This window comes from Mustela lutreola, chromosome 5, assembly GCF_030435805.1.
Source record: "Mustela lutreola isolate mMusLut2 chromosome 5, mMusLut2.pri, whole genome shotgun sequence".
In the NCBI taxonomy this organism is placed as follows: domain Eukaryota; kingdom Metazoa; phylum Chordata; class Mammalia; order Carnivora; family Mustelidae; genus Mustela; species Mustela lutreola.
The window spans coordinates 19,469,405-19,495,249 of NC_081294.1; the positions used below are offsets into that span (position 1 = coordinate 19,469,405).

General features: G+C 34.3%; 1 protein-coding gene across 1 annotated transcript in view; it reads right to left on the reverse strand.

Annotated features, from left to right (window-relative positions):
* Window positions 1-25,845, reverse strand: part of LOC131831614 (cadherin-10) — a 172,493-nt gene that overhangs the window by 97,073 nt on the left and 49,575 nt on the right. The window contains exon 2 of the mRNA XM_059173703.1: window positions 12,109-12,464. Within this exon, the coding sequence (XP_059029686.1) occupies window positions 12,109-12,339 (231 nt within the window). The 5' untranslated portion in view covers window positions 12,340-12,464. The remainder of the gene's footprint in view (window positions 1-12,108; window positions 12,465-25,845) is intronic.

Below are 25,845 nucleotides of genomic sequence, written 5' to 3' on the forward strand. Positions count from 1 at the left end.
TCACAGTTGCCAGATTCTGGAGGCTTTTTGCACTCCTTGGTTTGCACCTCTCCCTTCATGTTCAAAGCTCATCACCCTAACCTCAAATTCCACTGTTACACCTTTTATTTGACTTTGACCCTCTTGCCTCTTTCCATATGATTACACTGGGATCACCTGAATAAAGCAGCCTACGTTCCCAATTTCAATGTCCTTTATCTCATTATAGCTGCATAGCGTTGTTTTGCTATTTAAAATAACATATTCACAAATTTTGACAATTAAGATGTGGATATCTTTGGGGGCCATTGTTCTGTCTACCATCCTCTACAAGATCTGGGCATCTCATTACCTCTCAGTCTTCCCTTTCCACAACCTGTTTCTAGATTCTTTTGTTCCACACTCACTTTCTTGTCCTCCTCATTGATATTCACAAAGAACCTCCTGACTGGCGTGTTTGCAAGAACTATTTCTTCTTTATGCAAAAATAAATAAATAAATATATGTATATGCATATATATATATATAATCTCCACTGATAACTGCTTAGTTACTTTTTTAACTTCCTTCGAATCCTTTGCTCAGACATCACCCCTTCTCAGTGAGGAAATACTTGACTACCACCACTTGCTATGTCTCACCCCCTATCTCTCCCCTTGTTTTATCTCTTCTTTTCTGATAGCTCTTCATCTTTTAACATATTGTCAGAGTAATATATTTATTATGTTTATTTTAACTTTCCTGCATTTTCCACTAAAAATATGAGCTTCGTGACATAGTCATGTGATCTAGTGAAATAATTGGGTGCCTGTGCCACACCCATTATGGATTTGGGGATGAAGCAATCCCTAGGAAAAGAATAGATGACCTAAAGAAATAATTGGTAAAACACTTGAAAAACGTTTTCACAGAAATGAAATCTCACTATTATTTAGGAAAATGCAAGTTAAACCACTAGATTTGGGGGGAGGATTTTTTTTTTAAGATTTTTATTTATTTATTTCACAGACAGAGATCACAAGTAGGCAGAGAGGCAGGCAGAGAGAGAGATGGGGAAGCAGGCTCCCCAGAGAGCAGAGAGACTGTTGTGGGGCTTGATCCCGGGACCCTGGGATCATGACCTGGCTGAAGGCAGAGGCTTTAACCCAGGCGCCCAAGGTCAGGGGGATTTCTTAAATAGCAAGTATGTATGTCTAGAGTAATGGAAACTCTCATATACTGTCAGTAGGAGTGTGTATTGATTAAAATTTAGGAAACTAAGATGGCACCATTTGGAAAAACTAAAGCTAGACACACAGTATATAGATCAGCAACTTTACCCCTAATTATATACTCTAAACTTATTCAATATACATATGTATCAGGATGCATGTTCAGAGGTTTAAAGAAGCATTGCTAGTAATATGCAAAGCTAGGAGGAAGGAACAACATCGTAGTTCCATTATTAATAGTATATCAGTAAATCCAAACATATTCACATAAAGAGATCCTCTCCATAACAATATGGGTTAATTTCATAAACTTATATGAGCAAAAGAAGAAAGACACAAAAGAATATATGAACAATGATTATACCTAATTTCAGAAATATTTAAAGCTCTATTATTTGGTTTAGGAATGGCTACATAGAAGTTCAAACTGTAAAGAAATGCAAGGCATTATTGACATTAAATGAAGCTTATCGACTCCTTTATAAGGGAGAAATGGTGTTAATAGAGCCATAGACAGGGTTTTATAAGGTTAGAAGTTTTCCATTTCCATTGACTTATATTTATTCATTAAAGTGTAGATACGTGTTTTATTTAATCTTCTGTATGGATTACATTGGAAAATTTTTAAAAAAGATCAGTTAATAAGAAGAACTTAGAAATAGAAAAAACTGACTATCTTGTCAGTAGAAAAATTGGTAAAATATATAAACACTCTTTTAAATAAATGGAAAATGCTTTAAACACATGAAGAAATACTCATCCTTATTTAAAGTAAAAGAAAAATGTTTTCATTTATAAGACTGAAAAAATTTAAAAATGATAATTCAGATATTTCATATAATTGTGGAGAAATAGTTACCATTGTGGTTGGTATGATAAATTGGAACATTATTGGAGAGCAATTTTGCAATACCTACAAATGTTTAAAATTTCTCAAGACTTTGCTTCAACATCTCCACTTTAAGTCATATTCCCAAAGATTTACCTGCAATGTCTAAAATAAGTTCATATTATTACTAAATGATTTTTTAAATAACTAAATGCCAGTCAAAAGGAAAATGATGATTATGACACATACACAGGAAAGAATACTATGCTGCAATTGAAGTTTTGTTTTTTTAAATGAAACAAAGCATTATGTACTGAAACTGAGACTTCTCAAGTCATATTTTTATGTTAAAAAAACCCACAGTATATAGGATTCCATAAAGTACATCACCATTTATGTAAAAATATACATCATACATGTGTGTTTACATAAAATTCTATAATGTCTCTTGAAACATATACCCACTGCCAAAAAGAATCTGGTAAATGCAACTGGTTCTTAGGATGAGAGCTATAGATGTATAAGGATCATGGTGGGAGTCTTAGTTTTAACAGAATACTCTATTTTGCCCTTTAAATTTTATACAAGGTGAATGCATTACCAATTCCATACGTAAATTAGATAATAAACACATGACAAAATAAGTTTGACATCTCTATGATATGGCGGAAATATCCCTGGGTACCTGGGTGGTTCAGTAGGTTTCGCAGGGTCCTGGGATCCAGGTCCACGTTGGGCTCCCTGCTCAGTGAGGAGTCTGCTTCTCCCTCTCCCTTTGCTCCTCCCCCTGCTTATGCTCTCTCTCTCTCAAATAAATAAATAAAATCTTATAATAAGAAAGAAAGAAAAAGGAATATCCCTGTTACATGCACAATTGTAGTTTTCTGTTGATATCATTCAGAAAACTCAGCTAACATACTCATCATTGTCATCCTTAAATAAGAATACACTGTTGTTGGTGAGGTAACACACATAATATTAATAACAACAAGAATGGTGTAATGAGGTGTGATAGGGGATAACATATAGTCTGGAGTCATACTTTCTGGGTTAGAACTTCAGTTCTACAAGTTTCCTGATTGGTGCCCTTAGGCAACTTATTTAGACAGTAAGGACATATTTTTCTTACTTGTAAATGAGAGAGAATATAAAACTACCTGATGAGATTATTAGAATATTAAATAGTCATAAATAAAATGAATTTTATAATTATCATTATCAGGATATATCAGGACTTTTCAGATTATTATAAATTATATCATAAAACAATATGTGATAACATTTATGCCTTTTTTTTTTTTTTTTTTGGTTCCAGAAGTGTGTTAAATATTAGTGGCAAGAAAGGTGGGTTTTTTAAATTGTTTCATTTCTGTTGGTGATTTAAGTGAGAATACTCTTTTTGGCTGGTGATTATGATTATGTGTGATGCTGTCAGCTTCACAGATATTTTCAATTATAACTTTTAAAATTTTTTTTAAGATTCAAAGAGAGAGAGAGAGCACAGAGGGAGAGTGAGTGGGAGGAACAGACTCCCTGCTGAGCACTGATCCCAATGTGGAATTTGATTCCAGAGCCCAGAGATGGTGACCCAAGCAGAGGGCAGATGCTTAGCCTACTGCCCCTTCAATCCTAACTTTTAAGAAGGGAAATGAGCGCATCTGTTGTGCATATTCACACCCTCTCTTTCTGTCCACATCACAATATCTTATCTCTAGCTCTTCCTCATTTCAAAATATCTCTCACTCTTCACTTATTTTGTCTCATTGATAATATGCCTATGAGAAACCAGTATGTTGCTTTCTTCTTTCTAAGCCAAGGCTGTCTATTGGATTGCCATTCATCTCAGATCCTGAGAGTAACTCTCTCCTCGGTCCATACTGTTTTTTAAGTTGCTACACTTGTCTTTTGGTTGTGTTTGCTTTACACAACAAGATTAGTCACCTGCTCCTTGGAGCTTTTTCTCTCCTTTGGCCTTTATAAGCATCCTAGTCTTAGTCCTCTTCCTCACCACCTAGCTTCTCCTCCTCTGCCTCTACCTCTATGTTACTTTATTTCTTATCAAAAGTCGTGTCCTTGATCTTTATTTTATCTCTTTATTGTTTCCCTTCAATTTGACCATCAAGGATGCAGAAGCTTGGGCCATTCACAACTCACAACTCTATCCTTCTGCTCTGCTAGACTCAGAATAGTCAAACACATATGTACAGACTAAATTGGGTGCTAGATTTGATGCAGGTTTGTGACAAAATTGGTATCAAGGAAAACTGGAAAACTCAGTGGTCTCAGAGCTTTTTGGGGGCACTTGGAAGACACAACACTGAACTCCGAAGTTCACTGATGGAATTTATGCTAAACAGCAGCCAAAATGGGATATGTTCCTTGAGAAAAATGTCTATAATAGTACATGTTCTTACTTGGTAGAATTTCCTACTTGGTAAAATAATTTTAGTACTGGGCTGAGAGTTAACATCTTAATTTAAAATTCTAAATTTAATAGTTTTATATAAGCTATAGACACATAAAGTATGGTTTAGCATGTGAAGTTAAAGAATTTTACCTAAAGAGTGAATCTGAAATTTACATAAAATACCCTTTGTCTCTTAAAGATTAGGGTTCTAAAGAAAGAACCAAAAGTATATATATATATATATCATATCCCAGCAAATTACTCCTCCCTTTTCTCTTTCTTTCTTTCTTTCTTTCTTTCTTTCTTTCTTTCTTTCTTTCTTTCTTTCTTTTTTTTTTTTTAAGATTTACTTATTTATTTCAAAGCCAGAGAGAGAGAGTGCACATGTTGGAGGGTGGCAGAGGGAGCGAGGCAGACCCTTGCTGAGCCAGAATCCCACACACATGTGGCTTGACCAGGGACCTCAAGCTCATAACCTGAGCCGAAATGCAGAGTCAGATCCTTAACTAACTGAGCCACCCAGGAGCCTCTGCTCCCTTTTCTAAATTTAGTCTATCTACATGGAAACTTACCTGTTCATACTGTTCTTTATGTTAGCTTTTAGTCACAATTATGAGAAGCCATGGAACAGTTACCCAATTAACATCACAATAATAATAATGGCATTAGTAGTAATAATAAAATAAAATATTAAAGTTAAATAACATTCTTTAATAAATGAATGTAAAAATGTAACTATAGTATGTGACAATTTAAGAATTCAGTTCAGAAAATTTGTTAAAATGTCCCTTCCTTTTCATGCTTTAATAAGAAGCAACTGAGAATTTGAAGATGTGAACGTATACCCGAGTATGAGACACTGATGAGCAAACATTAACATACCATCCCACTTTTTCATTTTCTTTACTGAAAAGAACATTATTCTTCAGTAAAATGGGGACAAAATTTAATTGAATATATAATTATATATTGTCTCCAAGAAAGAAAATGAAAGGGCTTTGGTAGAAATTCATAATACTATAATAATAATTTCCCCATGCTTCATGACCATTACACACACACCTGCTACTTATAAATTACATTGAGATACTTTCTGCTGAACAGATTTATGTGAGATTTAATACATGTCTTCATCTATAGAGATTTCTCTCGTGTTTTTGCTAAAAGTAATCGACTCAATTTTCATATAATCGTCATTATAAAATAATGATGTTTCTTAAAAGTTTATATTTGAAAAATTACAGGTCAATTGTAATTTAAATTTTTATTTGAATTTGACTATTTTTATATAATAGGTAAAGTTTTTCAAAATTTATTTGACGGGCAAATTTTGAGTCATTCTGTATATCAGCCTGTTATTGTTTTGAATAATATCTACTTGTATCTACTTACAAGTATTGCTAGACTTCACGAATTCATTGACCTAACATCACAGAAAAAAAAAAAAAAAGATTTAGAAAATAAAGCCAGAATTATCTTTTATCTAAAACATATACTAATAAAAGTAAGTTCAAGAGATATCACATAGGGAGGTAGATTTTAAAAGATGCTATGTAACTAGCTGAAGAAACAGAAAGAGAAGCAGCAGCTTCTGTGGGAATGGATTAATAAAATGGTGAGTATAAGACAGGAATATACAAAAGGAAGGCTGTGGTTGGGGAGAAGAGATCACAACATTCACAGCATTTCAGGGTTAGTAACTCAAGTGAGAAAAAAAGGAGAATGGGGGGGTAGATTTGCCACAAATCCCTCGAGGACAGTATGGGCAGCAGAGTGTGGTAAATGTGGTTAGATGGTGGGTGTGTTTGTGTATGTGCGTGTGTGTGTGTGTGTTGTTTCATGAAGGTTATAAAATGAAGTCATGACGTATACATGAGTAACCTTGATATTTGAGAACACGTCATGTAAATAACTTCATGGGAAAGTGTAGTAAAAATATGTTTTCACTACTATCAGTAAGAACTTATAAATGAAAGGATGATTATGGTTATTTATATATGAGTATCTCATACTTAATTCTATTTATCGTGTTCTTTCTTTTATAACTATATTCAACATTTGACACTTGACATTTTGCTATTTTTGCTATATTTTGAAACTGCTAAAAGGGATCCTTTTTCCTATTATTTTAAATGGGAAAAACAAAAACAACAGAATACTCATACAGGGCACCTAAACTCAAAACCAATTTCCTAAAAAGTAACCAAAGACCTGTAAAATAAGAATAACGAGCTATAACGTTAATATGTAAAATACATAAACCTGTACTACGTGTTCATCTGAAGGTTAATATGAATGAACATGGCTTCTCTGTGTTTATAAATCTTGGATATACATTCTTTTTGACAGCCTTTATCATCTTTAAACCATCTATGTGTGGTTTTGAAGTTTTATCTTCAATGCAAGTGTATCTGGAATGCAACTCAATACCTTCCTAAATATTGCTTTGTTAATATACTGAGCTTTGACAATGTAAGCATATTTTCCCTATATAACTGCTGGCTGAAATATCATTGTATTGAGAGATATAAATATTGTATGCATTTTGAGAATTAAAAACCAAGAGGTGGTCTGCCTGGAAAACATTATCAATGTTTTGCAGGACATGCCTCTATTTAAAAATGCTTTTATTGCTTCTTGCTTGAGGAGTGTGTAAAAAAGTCTTAAAAACTCCACTGCATTTTTGTTTCATTTCGTGCTCTTTATGTTTCAGAGAAATAATGTCTTTATTCATCCAAAAGTCCAAATGTGTCTTCGTCAGGAAGATCTATAGCCATGTCATCTAAAGGTGTCTATGCCAATGTCTATCAACTCATTCTGATTTATTTTCTTCCAGATCTTTTTTCTGTTTAAAATTACTACTATTTGTTTTATGCCTCATTCTTTCAATGGCTGCTATTAATAAGGTCCCAATAGAAAAGAACTCTCCACCAACACTTCTCCAGCCCCCATCCCACCACTGAAATCAGGTCTATATATATTGAACAGTTAAACAGTTTTCTGTTGTTGTTTTTGTTGGTTTTTAATATACAGTCTTTTTGGTCATGTATGAATTTTAAAAAAGAGTCACCTGGAATTTTTAGTTTCAAGAACAATATCATTACAATTATTAGAATATCCAACTCTCTGAAGAGAACATTCAATCCATTAAAATGTTTGCAATTCTCTGAACTCCCAGGTAGCATTAAGTTTTTCCACATACTCAATTCAGATCTGTTCACCCCAGAAAGACTGCAGTGGGGAGGGTGGGCAGCTTCTTGTCTCTGTCCTAGTCCCAACTACTCTATCTCCATTGTAACCAGGTTTGATTTATTTGTAACTATATGGCAAAAGGAACATGGTCCAATATGGTGGGCACAGTTGGTATTTCTGGTATTCTATTTAAAGTTGGGTTATTCTTTCATGGATCACATTTTTTCAGTTTTTGGAAGATCTCTCTTCTAGAAATTTCCAGTGAGCAATTTTTATGAGGCATTGTACAAAAAATAAACAGATAAATTAAAAAAAATAGAAGTATATACCTTGACTCTCCAATCTCGACTTTTAATAACATTGATTTATGTCATGTAAATCCCAAAACTGTTTTATTTCCACTTTACTTACAAGTCCTGCAGACATAGAACATTGCGATATTTGGTACTTATTTTTCTGTTCTTGGCTTTTGGGTTCTTTGCTTTACCAGAGATTAAAAGACCTCATAAAATGCTGTTAGCTTTATTATTTTCTCTTCTCTGAAAGATGGATACTTGGTGAGCAGAGAAATCTTATTTTTGCCATCATGAACTCAGTAACAGAGTAGGTGTACATGAGAAGTATGCCTTCTACATATTTATTGAAATAATGAATGCATACTTTATCCCTAGTAGGTTTGTGGAGCCCACAGGTCTATGGAGAAGGATGATTAAGAGGCTGGAGCCAAATGTGGGCCTAAGGATTAGATAGGACATGAAGGAGAGGAGACCTTGAAAGAAATCTAAGTTTCACAAAGCAAATACTCATGGCAACTCTGGAAGGAAGAAATAAAATTATAACTGAGAGTAGGTCCAGAAGCAGGAACCCAAAAAGAACTAAAATAAAAATTGAGCTGTTTAGGAAAATGTAAACAACTGGCAAACTAGGACAGGATTTCGCCATCTTGTCACTATTTACGCTTTGAACTAGAAAATTCTATGGAGGTCTGTCCTGCGCATTGAAGGATTTTTCAGCAGTAACCTTGGATTCTGCCAACTAGATGCCAGTCACACCCTCCTCACCTGCCACCACCTGATGGTTTTCATTAAATCAGGAAACGTAGGCAGTTACTCTAACTACTTGTAAAGTATTATGTTTTCACTTCCGGGAGTGAATTGCCTTACTAACTATGCTGACTCAGAATCAGGTTTATTGTTACCCAAGAACATTATTAAATTTTTGGTGTTTGGGGATTTGTCTCTGTATCTGGTTTTGATTAAAAATCTAATTTTAACATGCTCTTCTCCATTTAAAAATAATTATATAAAATGCAGACAAAATTTTTGCAGTAAATAAAATTAGTATTTCTCTTAGAACTATATATCTCTTACAGCTTAAAGTAAATTCAAGACTATCTAGTTTAATGTCATTATTTATTTTATTTGAATATTTGGAAACTAGAAATTCAAAATTATTTGTCCAGGGCAACTGAATCAGACCATAAGAAGCTGTGATTATAAGTTATGCTTAAATTAATAAAAATAGTTTATAATCACAATGTTTTTCAAATATTAAGTTGGAAAACAGCAATACAACTATAGAAGGTTACAAAATGAAAGCAATATAGTACACCATGTAGATTACTTGAAGTTCAAGTTTTAAGCCACTTGCTATGGAAGGTAAAGACAATTTTGTGATTATCTCACTGAAAATAAAAAATAAAAATAGTTACAACAAATATATTTTAGTTTAACGTGCTTTTGACTGAATGATGTAGAGGAAAATTTTTGAGAGCTGAACGATGAAATGCTTTGAGTTCATTTTTGGTTGGCTTGGTTTCTTAATCACTCTGAGACAAACAGTGGTACAAATGAGGTTACATCTCAGTTCCTCTGACTGTTGGTTGGTTGTCAAATTGTATATATATACTTTTTAAGATTACTTATTTATTTGACAGAGAGAGAGAAAGTGTGTGCTCAAGCAGGGGGAGTAGGAAAGGGAGAAGCAGGATCCCTGCTGTGCAGGGGTCCTGATGTGGAGCTTGATCCCAGGACCCTGGGATCATGACCTACCTAAGCCTGAGCCAAAGGCATATGCTTAACTGACTGAGCCACCCAGGTGCCCCAGATTGTTTAGTATTTTAAAAAATGTTCTCTCTTTTCACATATGTGCTTTCAGTCTTGTCTTCACTCCATCATTATAATTCTTCTTTCTTCTTATTCTGAGTTCCCCAAATATTCCCCACTACAATGGGGTGTCTATCATCTTCCCATATGTCAAGTAATTAGAACATGCATTACTACTACATCTAAACTAACCTAGTTAGACACTGAATCACTTAGCATTAGTATTACATTCCTACTTCAAATATAGTAAAAACTGGCAGTGAAATTTCTGAAAGAAAGAATGAATATATAATAAATGTATTATAAGTACTGTTAGAATATCTAGGGGATTTGAATTTTTATATTCATTTTAATGTATGTTTATTAAAGTATTGTATATTGCCTTTTTAACATATACAAATCTGTATGTTTATATCTAAATTAAGTTTTTAACTTGCTTTTATCAAGCAGAGCAAGGAAGAATAAAATTTGGGTTGTGTATCAAGATGCATATATCTCAATTATTTACCAGCTTTAATTGTCCACAGGGATTTAAATTCTAGACTAGTTTTCCCCAACAAAGAGCCAAGTAGTACCATATGATTCTGGGAATTAAGTTCAGTGCAACTCACATCAATTCAACCAACTAAATGTTAAGCTCCACTCAAAGAGCTAGAGAGAAAGTGAAGTATGAAGTAAAGGTCTTTGATCTCAAGGTGTTGACATTCTTCTGGGAGAGAAGAAATGAAAGGACATAAGTCACTTGACTGTCATGTGAGAGTGTATAATGTAATGGTAATTTATCAACACTTACTAAATCCTCATGAAAATGAACTGGATGATGGAAAACACATGCAAATATGCCAAGTAAGTCCTATGTTCAGGAAGAACCAAAGGAAACTATTTGATTTATAGCTTCTTTGGTCTAGATTTATGTTACTACATTTTCACATGATTGCTTTCATAAACTTAAAGTTGCCTATTGTAGCAACCATAAAATGTACCTTAATCCTCTCATTTTAGGCATCCTGTCAGATGTGACCTGTGATAAGTCTGGCTATGATGGTCTTTCTCCTAAGATTGTCACATTGCTGGTGCTTTTGATGAGACTAATGATCTAATTTCCTCACTAATTTTTATAATTGAATAAGATGAAAACTTGTCTCTGTGCACATATCACAGTAAGTTAGCTACTTCTACCTGCTTGTCTTCTACTGATTTTTCCTTTATGTAAATGTGCCCATAGTGACACTTCTCCTTCTAGTTAACGTAGCATTTAACCTTTAATGTCATCTTTGTCATATTGCCAGACATTTAAAAAGGACTGAAATAATTAGAACATGAAAAAATATATCCAAGTGTTTTAAAATCAATGAAAAATATTTTCAAAATTGTTTTTAAAAATAGTTTAAAAGTAGCTTTTCTTAGAGGATAAAAACTTTAGCACAATTTTAATTATTTGAACAAAGCCATTAAAATTTAGGTTAATACAAAGTTCTCCATCATGGTAATAGTTCATACTTTTACAGTATTAATAAATGATGTGTTAACATGTGACTATATTTGATTTCATTTTGCTAGTGTCTTTTTCTCTTTTCTTTGATATATTTTCATACGGTCCATAAAAGTAACCATGACTATGAACATGAATTCTTTCTTAAGACATTATCTAACTTCTAGGACATTCAGAGAGAGCCAAAAAAGAAAACTGAAAATGAATACAATGTAGTATATAGAAGCATCCATTGTTACTTTTCATTGCACTCCCAACCACAACTAATTTTCCTCACTAATTTTTATAATTGAATAAGATGAAAACTTGTCTCTGTGCACATATCACAGTAAGTAAGCTACTTCTACCTGCTTGTCTTCTACTGATTTTTCCTTTATGTAAATGTGCCCATAGTGACACTTGAGAAAAATAAATAACACTCATATCTAAAATAAGCTTTCTTATAAAAAAGCTATTTTGGGGTGCCTTTGGTCATACTTTTAATGACATTTGCTTTTTCATTCTGTAGAATATTAAACAATTCTTAAATGTCTTTTTTTCCTCGCTGAAATCAAGAGCAGTGTGAAATATAGTCATTTTAAATGGCTACATCGACATATAGTTTTCTCACTATCATTCATATCTAACTACAAATTCTAAAAGTGCAATTTTTACTACTTCTTTAATCCATAAAGAAATGGACAGAATTAATTCTAGCAAATGAATCACTACCTTTATCATGCTGTATTTATGTATCCCATAGTCTCTCAAATTATAATTTCTATTCTATAAACAACAATTACTTGAGGATTAGAGAATCAAATTCATGAGACTAATGATCTTAAAATCCTCAGGTTTTCCCAAGACATAATAAAAAAAGAATTTAAATATTTGCCATTTCAATGCAGACTTACCTTGCCCACATATTGATAATCAGATCCTGTATATTCCTCCAGTAAGAAAAATTGATTCCACATCCAACCACGTTTTTGACGATGCAGAATTTTGCCATCACTCCTAGGCACCCGTGCACCTAAAATTCTTTTCTGGGGCACAGGAGTCCTTCTGAACATTATCTCTGGAGAACAGAAATGTGGCAGGCATACCCAGAGTAGAAATAGTACCAAAAATTGATATATTGTCATAGTTCACTTCTTGAAAATTTCCAACGTGGATGAAGAGAAAGCAGTCTTATTTTATTGGGTTGAATTTTACTGTGTTTCAACTGGTTTCCAACATCTCATCAACGTTTTGGACATGTTTCCAAAAGCTTCAAACAAACAAACAAATAAAAAAAGTCAGTGGACAACATTTTGAATATTACCTGTCACTTCAACCTTAAAGTGCTAAAGCTTAACTAACAGCAACCAAAATATTTACTTTCCCTCTTTTATATAAAATACTGAGTAGTTTTTGGGAGATGTTACTTGTCTAGTATCATCTTAAATTTAAGAAAAGATAACGGTAAATAACTTCTTTTGAGCAAATTCTAAGGAAGGGACGTATTATGCTTTTATTTATTTTGTCTTCTGTCATAACAGTTTTCAGGAATTATAATACCTATATAAAGTAGAGATGTAGTTAATTTTGCATGCCAACTTTTTCAGAGTGTCTTCAACAGGCTCTTTACATAAATTAAAACACTGAAAAAAAATAGGGGCTTAAAAAAAAACTATAGAAAACATGCATCTGTTATGCAATGCAAGGGTATTTAAATTTTTATATATTTATTTTTTTTTTTTTTTTAGACAGGGGTGAGGGAGAAAATATGGAGGTAGAGGTAGGGGCATGTGATTTTATTTGGTTTTATTTTGCTACTGTATTTCTATTTCCTGCCTTCTTCAGGAATTTCTTGAAACTTGCCCTCATATTCCATATACAGGAATATACTACAAGTGCTTTATTTATTGATTGGGGATATATTCTGTCTCCCTGCTATAATTGCATGGGTTGTTTTGCTGCTGCAATAAGTGTCTTCAACAGACTCTTGCACAAAGATGATCAATAAACATTTGAATTGAATGAATGAATACACTGTAAGTTGATTCCAAAATCTAAGTACCATCCCCTTTTCTATATGGCTATACCTCTATATTATGTATGGAAACACATATTTTGATCATAGTTATTTTATTCTTCATTTACATTATTGTCAATCCTAACAGTATTATTTTTATTTCAAAATCTTTTCTGTAGATTGTTTTTGTTTGTTTTCTGTTAAAACACATGATAAAATATTTGTTATAAAAAAGTGGTTTGGGGACCAAAAGGCTTGAATTCCTTTTCTCTAACATGGCAACATATTCTGAGGACTCCAGCATAGGCACTGACATTTATGCTCTCATATACGAAGATCTGTAAGCAATCTGTTTACTTTTTTTGTTTTGTTTTATTAAGAAGACTTAAAGGTTAATGCAAATATGCTTTTACAAATAAGATAAATGGTGTTTCCCTTGAGTGTATTAAATGACAGTGGAGCTCTTGACAGCATGGGGAATAGTCGACAGAACAGACGTAAACTATTAAAGCAATGACATGTCATGCTACACTTTGAGTATAGAAATTATCTGATACATAAAATGATTTTACATTACAAAGCACTGACTTTACAGAAACTTAAATTGATTGGACTCTAAGTAAGAGGAACATTTACCAAAGCAATGTCTGTCTTTTTATGTAACGGGGCATGATAGATGGTATTCTCTAGAAACATACACTTTTCCTAAGAGTTAGAAGAAAGTGTGTCATTGAGACTAGCTGCTCTTTTCTGTCAAAGCTTTAACATTTATTGAAGCAACAATCATTCTCATCTCTCTTTTATTCGTTTAAAAAAAATATCTCAACAACTATACGATATACTGGTGAACATTTTTTTTTTTTTAAGATTTTATTTATTTATTTGACAGAGAGAGATCACAAGTAGGCAGAGAGGCAGGCAGAAAGAGAGGAAGGGAAGCAGGCTCCCTGCTGAGCAGAGAGCCTGATTCGGGACTCTATCCCAGGACCCTGAGATCACAACCTGAGCCGAAGGCAGCAGCTTAACCCACTGAGCCACCCAGGCGCCCCAGGTTAACATTCTTAATGCAATTATAACATTATCTATAATTTTAAAAGCTTAAGCATCAATATTTTGGGGAAGGAGTAGGTGGAGAGGCTACCTATAAAAGGTGTAGGTAAATAATTAAAGCTCCACATAGGAATGGGATCTTTTTTTGGATTATTACTCTAGTTTCTATCTTTGAATGCCTGAAGGGTCTATCATGAAATGGATTATTTAATAATGATTTACTATCATTAAAATATGTTTAAAATATATTATAAGTAAATATCACTTGATAAAGCCATTTCAAACAACAACAAGATTAAGTAAAATTTTAAAAAGCAACAGTTTTTAATTTTGATTATTTTGATTTATGAATTTTTTTCTTTAGTACATTGGGCTTTGGGTCCCATATCTAAAAATTTTTGCCTAACTTACAGTCAAGAAAATTTATCTCTTATGTTCTCTTTTCAAAGTTTTATAGTTTTAGTTGCTACATTTAAGTCTATGATCCAACTTAAATCAAGTTTTGTATATGGTGTGAGATATGAATTGAAGTTCTTCGTTTGATTTATGAATATCCAGTTACCGGAGACTCCATTTGTTGAAAAGTCCCTTCTTTCTCCACTGAATCGCCTCTGTGCTTTAGTCAAAAATCAGTATGTCTACGTATGTGTGGGTCTATTTTTAAGCTCTCTAGTTCATTCCATTCCTCTATTTGCCCAACTTTATATCAATAGCACACTATCTTGATTACTGTAATTTGCTTTTTTAAAGATTTTATTTATTTTTCTGTGAAAGAGAGCACAGGGGAAGCAGCAGAGGGAGAGGGAGAAGCAGGCTCCCCAGTGACCAAGGAGCCTGATGGGGCCCTGGGATCCTGACCTGAGCCTAAGGCAGAAACTCAACTGACTGAGCCACACAGATTACTGTAATTTATAAATCTTGAAATCAGATAATGTTAGTGTTTCAAATTTGTGTGTGTACATATTATTTTAGCTGTTTTGCCTTTTATATTTAAATTTTGTAATTACCTGAGGGCACCTGGGTGGCTCAGTCAGTTAAACAGTTGAACGGCTGTCTTTGGCTTGGGTTATCATCTTGGGGTCCTGGGATCAAGCCCCACTCTGGGCTCCCTGCTGACCAGAAGTCTGCTTCTCCCTTCCCCTCTGCCCATGCCCGCACTTATGCTCACTCTCTTGCAACTAAATAAATAAAATCTTTAAAAAATCACATCTACCTTGAAATTTTTATATAAAAGCCTATGGGGATTTTGATGGGGATTGCATTGAATCTTTAGATGAATTTGGGGAAAACGGACATCATAGCAACATGATTCTTCTGACCTATAAACCCTGTATATCTCTATATTGATGAGTTCATCTCAGTAATGTTTTCTAGATTTCAGTATATAAATATTGCTCATTTTTTGTGAAAAAAAAATTTTTGTTTTTGTTGCTATATTATTTTTATTTTTAAACCACTTTCTTGAGGTATGATTGAGATGCAAAATGTTGTACATGTTTAACATATACAACTTGATGAAGTTGAACATGATAAAATGCATTATTTAATATTGATTTAAGATCATTAAAATATGTCTAAAATATATTTTAGGGGGAAAACCCAGAAATATTTAATAACAGATCGCAAATCATAATTGATTATAGGCATATCTAGAATACACGAAGAATGCTCAAAATCCAAGAATAAAAGCACAGAGCCCAATAAATAAATTAGAAAAAAGCTGAACTGATACTTTACCTAAAAACATAGAAAACAAAAAGTACATGAAAGCATATCCAACATTGTTCATTATTTAAGAAAAGCAAACTAAAATGATTAACTATTAACAAGTGTTAGTGAGGATGTGGAGAAAGTATAACTATTCTACACTACTGATGGGAATGTAAAATAGCACAATGTCCTTGGCAGACAAAGTGGTAGGTTGAATAATGGCCCCTCAAAGATAGTCACATTCTAATCCCTGGAACCTGTGAATATATTACTTTGTAAGGTGAAAGGTACTTTGCAGATGGTAGTAACTGCAAGGTTGTAGAGATTCAGCAGAGTCCTCTGATTATTCAGGCGGGATCATTGTAATCATAAGGATCCTTGTAAGAGAAGGCAGGAGGATCAGGGTCAAGAGCAGGAGAGAAGATTAAAGAAGAGGTCAGAGTGTCTTGAGCAAGAGGGCAGTAGCCAGAAGGCAGGAAGCCTAAAAGCTAAAAAAAAAAAAAAAAGAAAGAAAGAAACCTCTAGATTCTCCTGAGTCTCCAGATGGAGCATAGTCCCTTGGACAGCTTAATTTTAGACTTTAACCTCTAGATATGCAATAGATACATCAATGTTGGGGTAAGCCACTCAGTTTGTGCTAAGTTGTTATAACAGGAATAGGATTGGCAGATGCTTAAAATCATAAAAATACACCTACAATATAATCTGGTCTGCTCCCAGATATTTATAAAAGAGGAATGACAGTATGTGCTCATCTAAAACCTGGGTGGTTCAGGTCAGTTGAGTGCGCGACTTTTGGTTTTGGTTCAGGTTCAGGTCATGACCTCATGGGTTGTGAGACTAACCCTCCACCCCCAACCCAGGTTGGGCTCCAAGCTCAGTGAGGAGTGCCCTCAAATATTCTCTCCCTCTGCTCCTCCCCCCCTCAAATAAATAAATGGATCTTTAAAATGTTGTATATGAAGGTATATAGAAATTTATGGATAATAGCCAAAAACCTGGAAACAAACCAAATGTTACAGGTGAATGGATAAGCAAATTATAGTATTTCCCCACAAAAGAATGTTACTTAGTAATCAAAAAGAATAATCTTTTGTTCCACAAGTAAGGAGCCTGAAGTTACCACTCCAATGTAGCAACACAAAGCTGAACAGACTGAAAAATCATGTCTTCTGGATCCATGAGATCCACAGGAGGACTCTGGGCAAACTCATACTCCTGAGATTGGAGAGACAGATGGATGGATAAAGGAAACAGGACTTAACAGCAAAGACTCAAGAGCAGAAACCATTTTGGAACCAGTAATCATACAGGAAACCTGAACTGTAACACAAATTACTGGAGGCTTACTGCACACAACTCTGAAACTGAAAACCTCCAGGGCCATCTAGGGATGGGGGCAGGTCTCCTCAATATTACGAGATTTACCTGCAGCAGCTTGACCAAGTTCCTACAGTAAAATCTGAGAAAAATCCCCTATGTTTTCAACTGGAGAAGCAGAAAACATTTTGAAAAGCCTAGATCATTCTTTTCCTAACAAGGTCTGCCTTCAGGGGAAACTAGTTAACCAGAGCCTAATTTACTAGAGTATTATCAAAGTCTAATTGACCTGGGGGAAGGGAAATATATGGTTCAGTTCTATCTAATCATCACGCTTCACCTACAGAAGGAAAAAAATGAGAAAAGTTTGTGAAGTTCACAATCCAAGGGCATAGGCTCACAGGCTCACTAAGCTAAAGTACTAACCACAAGCTATAGTAGGCTTCCCCTGACCCTGCACGTAACCCGTCGCATTACTATAGGACTATTTATAGCAGTTCCATTTCCCCGTATGTGTCCACGTATTAACAAAAATAATTATAAAGCATGCAAAAAGGCAAAGAATCACAAACTGAAGAGACATAGCAAGCATCAGAATCTGACATGGCAGAGCTGGAATTTAAAGCAACTATTATTAATATGTTAGGTGTTCTGATGCATGAAGTAGATCGCATACAAGAACAGATGGGTAATGTAAGCAGAGATAGAAATCCTAAGTACTAAAATGAAATGGAAGAGATAAAAAACACTGTACTGCAAATGAAAAAGGACTTTGATAGGCTTATTAGTAGATTGGACAGGGTTGAATGTCTAAGGACATTTTTGGTAAAAACAAACAAACAAAAACCCCACCAACCACCATAAAGGTAAGTGATGTTGAGAATCGCAGTGAGTATTTGAGGAATCTCTGTACCTTCATCTTAAATTTCTTAGAAACCTAAAAATACTGTAAGAAAAAAAAAGAACTTATAAACACACACAAAATAAAAATAAATTATAGGAAACAAATTTGTCCAATGTTAATTCTTCCTTGGTATGTTCTTTGTAGCTACAAGCCCAGTTATTAGCATTTTCAAAATATTGCTCCTTCATTATAGATGCCACAAATAATTACTCTTCCACTAACCTGACTCAAAATACAGAGCATCTTTGACACTTTCATTAAATCAAGTATATCTCCAACATGGTCTGTCAATATACACTCTTGCTTGTGTTTTTTTCTTCCTGGCTGTCAGCTCTTCCAACCCCATACTATGTGCCAACACACTATTTATATAGTTTTTTAAAGATTTTATTTATTTATTTGACACAGAGAGAAATCTCAAGTAGGCAGAGAGGGGTTCGCGGGGGGGAAGCAGGCTCCCCACAGGCTTCAGTCCCAGGACCCTGAGATCATGACCTGAGCCCAAGGCAGAGGCTTAACCCACTGAGCCACCCAGGTGCCCTGTGCCAACACACTATTTAAATTATCATTATTTCATGCAGAAAGTGTATACTATCAAACTAACAAATTTCCTTAACCTTCATCTTTATTACTTTGTAATATATCCTACAGGGTGTTAGCTAAATTAATTTTCCAAAACCCACTTCACCAAGACCCAAATCAATTAAAAATTTTTAATATGTCTAACTACCGGGCAGATAACATCTGAACTTTACAGTTCATTGTCATGTCTGGAACCAGGTGATTTTTAAAAAATATATTACATTATTATTACATTATTTCCAATTGTTTGTTTCATGTAAAGTCTGACATGTAACTTTTTACATACATAAACTACTCCCTCACTAATACATAATTCCAAATCATGTCTAGATATTTATAGTCTGTTGAATTTCCCTCACTAGTGAATTGTTACATGCATAACTGAACATTCTTGAATTAAGCAATAAATATAAAAGTTTTTCTGAACAGGTTAGATTACTTATGGTGAAAAACAAAAGCTAAATTTTAGAATATGAAAATATAATGTAAAGGAGTGATACTTGTTTGAAATTGTAAACAGAATTATAATTAGAAGCAATTAAGTGGGTTGAGACAATAGTTAAACTATTTCCTGATATGAAAATGTTAAAAATTAATGAAATTCTAAACTCATTTCCAGTTAATAAATTTATTTTCAAGAAATCTTTTAACACCACAGTACCTTATTTTAATCTCAAAAATCACTTAGTATGAATATCACATGAAGTTTAAAAATTTTTGAACCGTCTCTTAACATTCTGCATTCCTGTCATTCCTTTAGATCAGTGCTTGGCAACATTTAATGTAAATTCACATATCCTAGGGCTCTGGTTAGATGTCAGTGTTCTCATTTAGTAAGTTTGGGTGGAGCACAAGCTTCTGCATTTCTCACAAGCTCCCCAGTAATGTCAATGAGGCTGGACCACACACTTTGAACAGAAAAACCCAAAGACCTCTCTAAACCTAAATCATCTTCAGAACATGTTCATGACTTCTTCCTGTTTAATGTAGCATGTTACAATGATGGGAAAATACAATATGAGGTGACTACAGGAAGATCATTATTATTTCCAAACAATCAGCTTTTTTCCAGATTCTTTTTTAATCAGAAGAAACTGATTCAAGTCAGCACACTACAGTAATTAATCTGCTCATACTAGAAATTGTTTTCCTTTATATGTACACTTTCAAATCTTTGTCTGAATTTTATTTCATTTTTACAACCAGAGAGTTTTCATTATTTTTCTGAAATATTTATCAAAACCATTGTTTTCTCTAAAATATGCTAATTTTATTTATAAATAGTAAGCCGAGAATGGCAAATTACAGAATATAGTATAATAGACATTTTGACACATCTCAATTATTAATTAAGTCTCCACACATCACAAATGATCAATTAAGCTATAATCCATCCCTGGCTAATAAAAGGAATTAGTCATTCTTCAGTCAGTTGATTATGTTGATTAAGATCTTAATGTACTAGCTTTTAAATTTTTCTTTAATTTTGTCATTTATGATCATAATAGAAAATCCTAAAGATTATTAACACCAAATCCAAGCCTCTATGGATGAACAATTTTAATCCTTTTAGAGTTTCATAGCACCAATACAGCCTAATGACATTTCAAGATCGAGAACTAAAGGAACATTTTTCAGGTGTGTTTATACAATTTAAATGAGCCAGTGCATACTAAATATTTCCTTTTTATGCAGCTGATACCATTTTATGCATCTAGTATAAAGCACTATGTGAGATAATTGAATCAAAGCACTACACTAAGGACTCAAGTAATATGAATCCATATGCTTGATCATATTTTCCAAGAGTTCATTACACATTACCTACTGTGCTCTAATGTCACAGGAAATGCATAATTCTACGTTGAATATTTATCACTCTATCTTAAGTATGTGTCTGCATATGTATCTCTGTTTAGACTGTAAGTTTAAAACAGGATCTCATGTCTTGAATCACAAGTTAAAATAAAGGGACTGCACGAAGTATTAAACATTTTTGGAATTGTACTGAATATTATTATTCTTTCAAAAACATTTCAATGAGAAGGAAACTTGGTTTTTTTTTCTAAAAAAAAAAAAAAAAAAAAACCAATGTATCCAGGGCCCTTTATAGCGTTTTATACTCACATCCTATTTAAACGTAACATCACAGAATTCACACAAAACATTCATCAAATTGGAAATCAATATATTCTTTTTGAATGAAATACGTAACACAAAGGTTTGCTAGTATCAGATAAATTATCAAACATTGTGAGGATTGTTACCAATGCAGATAGAATTCCAAGAAGCTCGATTCCTTGCTATTCTCCTCAGATTAAAATTCCCCTTCAAGCAAAACCATTTGAAATTAATTTTATTCCCCAGGAATGTGACCTGCACACAAACCAGCAATACACTTCTCCACTCTACTATGTGTTAACATTTTAACATGATAATTAGCAAAACCAGATAGGACACACATAAATTTAGGGCAGTGTGCGGATAGAGCATGTGGCAGGAGTCAAGAGAGCATTGTTGAGTGAGACACATAAATAGGTGTGGCCATTTTCTCTAAGGTCCCTGCTAATAAGCTAAATAAATAAATAAATAAATAGCACCCAAGAGTTCTTGCTTTGCTCTCTGCAGCCTTTTTAACTTCAGTAGCAAGTGACAGTCCCAGAGGTAACGTGATCTTCGCTCAAGTTAGCAGTGCTAATACAGCTGTGACATTACACCTGCTGCTTCCTGGAAGTCTCATTCTATTGTAGCTAGCTAGGATTTATTTCACTATGTGGAAATTGGTAGCAAGAATGCTCTCAGGATGACTTAAAGATGTTAGGAGAAAAGCCATCTGGTACCCAATTTTCTTTGATCCAGGATTTGAACTGCTTCTGAAAAGCAATAAATGAAGAGATGGGGAGAGAGGGCTTGAGAGTTTTGTTAGGAATTCCTTCCCAAGAGAGGGCATGATTCCTCATTTAATGCATTCTTTGTAGGACATCAAGCAAAAATTTCCATAGCTAGAAGAAAAAAAAAAACACTTAAAGATAACTTCCTTTTGAAGTTATTTATGTGAAGCCTGTGCATGTACTAATAAATAACATGCAAACAATCACTGCACTTCACTGTGTTCTACTATGTGAATTTATAGCAAAGGCACAAAATTGGGGTCAACCAACAGAAAACTGTGTTCTTGCTGTCCAACCTAAAAGTGCAGAAAGACATGACATTAACTTGTAAAATTAGTCAAAAGTACAAATGTGGAGATACATTATCGGTCATAAAATATCTACTTCATTTATAAATATAGTTATTACATGTGGAGAAGCACAGTAATCATAAGACAGATCTTTACTGGCAAGCATTTATGAGACGGTCAGGCTTAAATAAAAGAAGCAGACAATTTTATCAGCACTAATTTTTAATTCTAATTATGCTTCAATATTTGCACAATACTAAAAAGCCCATTTGTAGATAGCCTATCTTATCTCTATGTGGAGGCCCATTACATAAAAAAGGATTAACTCCTAAATTATGCATCTGTAGCTGAAATATAAAATTGAAATAGCATTGTGTTTAATTTCATCTTCTTGAGGGCAGAAAGGACTAGATTGTAATTTATTTTCTATTTTTCATAATGCCTGACTCAATGTTAAATAGTACTTTCATCATAGTTTTCAACTGAACTAAAAAGACAGTATACGGTTTATTTCTTTATTTTCTATTTTTTATTCATATTTTTAAGTCTTTAAGATATCAGTGCTTAAGTATAGACTCTAGACTCTAAAACATTGCATGAGATTTGTAGATACTTTAATAGTTTAATAGTTTAAATAATTAAATAATTTAATACGTTAATAGTTTACTTTAATAGTTCAAATTAAGTTTAATAATTTAATAATTTAATACTTTAGTAGTTTACTTTAATAGTTCAAATTAAGCCAGATTATAATGAGCACCCTAATATGCTAGTTGTACCAATAGTTGTGTGTCGGTGTGTTTTGTTTTGTTTTTCACAATCTCAGAGGGGTGTGCTTAGAATTTTCAGTATGTAGATGGGGTCACTGAGGTTCAGAACTGTTCTCTCAGCAACGTTTATAGAGCACTTTCTGTGCACCATACAATTTGCTGTATGGAAGCTGTCAAATGTGAACAAAGCTGAAACAACTCTCACAGTCTAAGAACTAAGTGTTGATGAGCACCAAATCCAAACATGAATGGTCTGAGAAAGCTTTCTTCAGAGTATCATGTGCTACATGACACATACGGAATAGGAAACAATGTCCTTGAGGAGGACATTGCACCATGTGTGCATGATGTATGCAAACTAGCATGGTCGTTAAACCGAGTTCTGGCAACCCAGTAGGATGGACTGGTGTCCCATGAATTGGAATAATGGGTCATGAATATGTGATGGGTCACAAATAGGAAAAACAATGTGCAAAGCTCTGGGGACGGGGCAAGGAGGATGTTCATGGACAAAATGGAACACTTCCCTTTGCTTTTATGACACAGTTCTTCAGAAGCCTAAGCTCAAACCTAAATTTAGGTCCAGGCCTGTTAAGATGCAGAGTCCAAGTCATCTGATTGTTCAACCCCAATTTTCTCTCAGTCAGGTCTGTCTTATCAAGGAGGAAGCAGAAGGCAAGCTGAGGACAAAGCACAAGCCGACACCCCGCAATCTCCCCTGTCACCCGGTGGGATATGTGTGACAGTCCTCAGACACTCCTGCCTGAGCTAAAGCTAAGGGAAGGGAAAACAAACGGATAATTTACACGGATTATAGTCCTGCAGGACAGGAGTGTCCCTCAGTTTACACATGTCTTAGTGATTAACTGAAGAAAAAAAAAAATCAATCTTATCAATAGTCTAACTTCCAGAGACCCATAGACTCAGTTTCCTGGAGCCCTAACATAACCCATCCATCTATACTGATGTGGAAAACAAAGGTAGAAGGACTGTAAATAAAATAAAATTTCCTTATAATGTATCACCCATTGACAAGTCCTTGAAATAGGCAGAGTGAACTGTCCTAGGGACTTAACTGACCCTTTGTTAAAGGCAAAAGGCAACCTTAGCCTGATCCCCAGGATCCTGTAAGTCTACTCTAACATATAGAAATTTCTTTGGAAACCTCCTTTATTTCTACCCCCAGCCCCACCCCAAGATACATGTTGGGAATCATCCCCAAAGTATATGACCCACTGATATACATCTGAAGAGACTCATTGACTGATAGGCAGGACTAGGAAGGGAGAGGTAGGTAGAGGGCTAAGGGATCAGGCTCACAGAAATGCCAAAAAGGTATGAAGAAACCAGGGATAAGGGAACAAACCAGACCGCGCTGCCTTAGCTGGGCTCTTGTTATAACAGTCACTTGTGACCAATAAAGAATTACCAGACCCCAAAAAAGGAGTAAACCATTAAAGATGTTATCACCAGTTCTTACTGAAACCAAGATGTCACAAGATTGTTAAGTCCACAAGCTCCCTGGTCAGTTCTAAATAAAAGAGCGTCCGTGGAGGCCCACACAGGCAACTGTTGAGACCTCTCTCACTCTGGAGAGCTTCTTCTGTATCCTAGCTTAATAAAATTCTCTCATCTCCTTTGTGAGATTCATTCTTCAACTGTGTGAGGCAAGAATCTACTCTCCTGCTTCATTATGACTTTCATGGGCCCTATGTAGTTTACTTTTGTGGGCTTTTTCCTCAATAAAATAATAAGAACCAACATTTTATAATGGTATTCATAGAAAGACACATATTAATATTACATATTAAAGCATGGTCTTTGACCTAAAATTTCAATTTTTACCTGTGATTTAAAAAAAAAAATAAACCTATTTTGATGGGTCCCTCCCCTAAAAGTACTAGGAACCCTAAGTTCTATACATACTCTGCCTAATGGGGAAGTTGGTCCTAACCGTAGCAGCAAATATATGATCAAACAATTTTGAATCGAGCTTCAGAAATAAATTTTTTTACCCATAATTTCCTCTGACAGATATGGAAAGAGTTTCAAGAGTAATGTTACACGATGTGCTCAGTCTCAAATAGTTAGTGTCATAACCACTAACTCAGGTCACCAGATCTCCCTTGCACTGTTCTGAAATGTCTTGCATAATTTAATAATGAATAGATGTTATCATGATTAAAACTTAACACTTAAACACTGTTAGTGAGAAGACATCCTTGCTAGCTTCCAGTTTGCTGAGCACAGAAAAGATGAACCTACTTGAAGAGGGAGATCTGACAGCACAAGTGTGTGAACTACAGATCATGAAACTATCTGGACATATACACAGTAAGTTCCTGGATAAAGAGTATCTACTAAAAATGTTAATGAGAGGAACGCCTGGGTGGCTCAGTGGTTTAAAGCCTCTGCCTCCAGCTCGGGTCATGATCTCAGGGTCCTGGGATCAAGGTCCTGCTCAGCAGGGAGGCTGCTTCCCTTCCTCTCTCTCTGCCTGTCTCTGCCTACTTGTGATCTCTGTCTGTCAAATAAATAAATAAAAATCTTTAAAAAAAATGTTAATGAGAATGTGTTTGGACATATAAATTCCACAGATTGTTTTTGACTTAAAACATCATTGACAGGGGCGTCTGGGTGGCTCAGTTAGTTAAACAGCCAACTCTTGCTTTCGGCTTAGCTCATGATTTCAGGGTCCTGGAATCGAGCCCCCGTTTTGGGCTCTGTGTTCAGTGCAGAGGAGTCTGCTGAAGATTCTCTCTCTCTCCCTCTGTTCCTCGCCTTGTGCTCTCTCTCAAATAATTAAATAAAGTTATAAAAACAGTTTTTTTTTTTTTTTTAGTGCAAACATCAATGGAGGAATCATTACCTGCCTGTCATTATTTTTAACCATTTGAAAGTATTATAGTTTAATGTCTGTTTTACTGAATCATTTAGTGACTAAATCCAGTGTAATACAAAAAAGTCACTAATGCAAAAATCCACACTATTGAAGGCAATAAAATTTGTAAGCTTTCAGATATTAAAGGAAAAAACTGATTCCTGAAAAAATTATATACTTGACCCATATTCAGTCACAATCACTGTGGGAACTAGAAAGATGAATAATTTAATAAG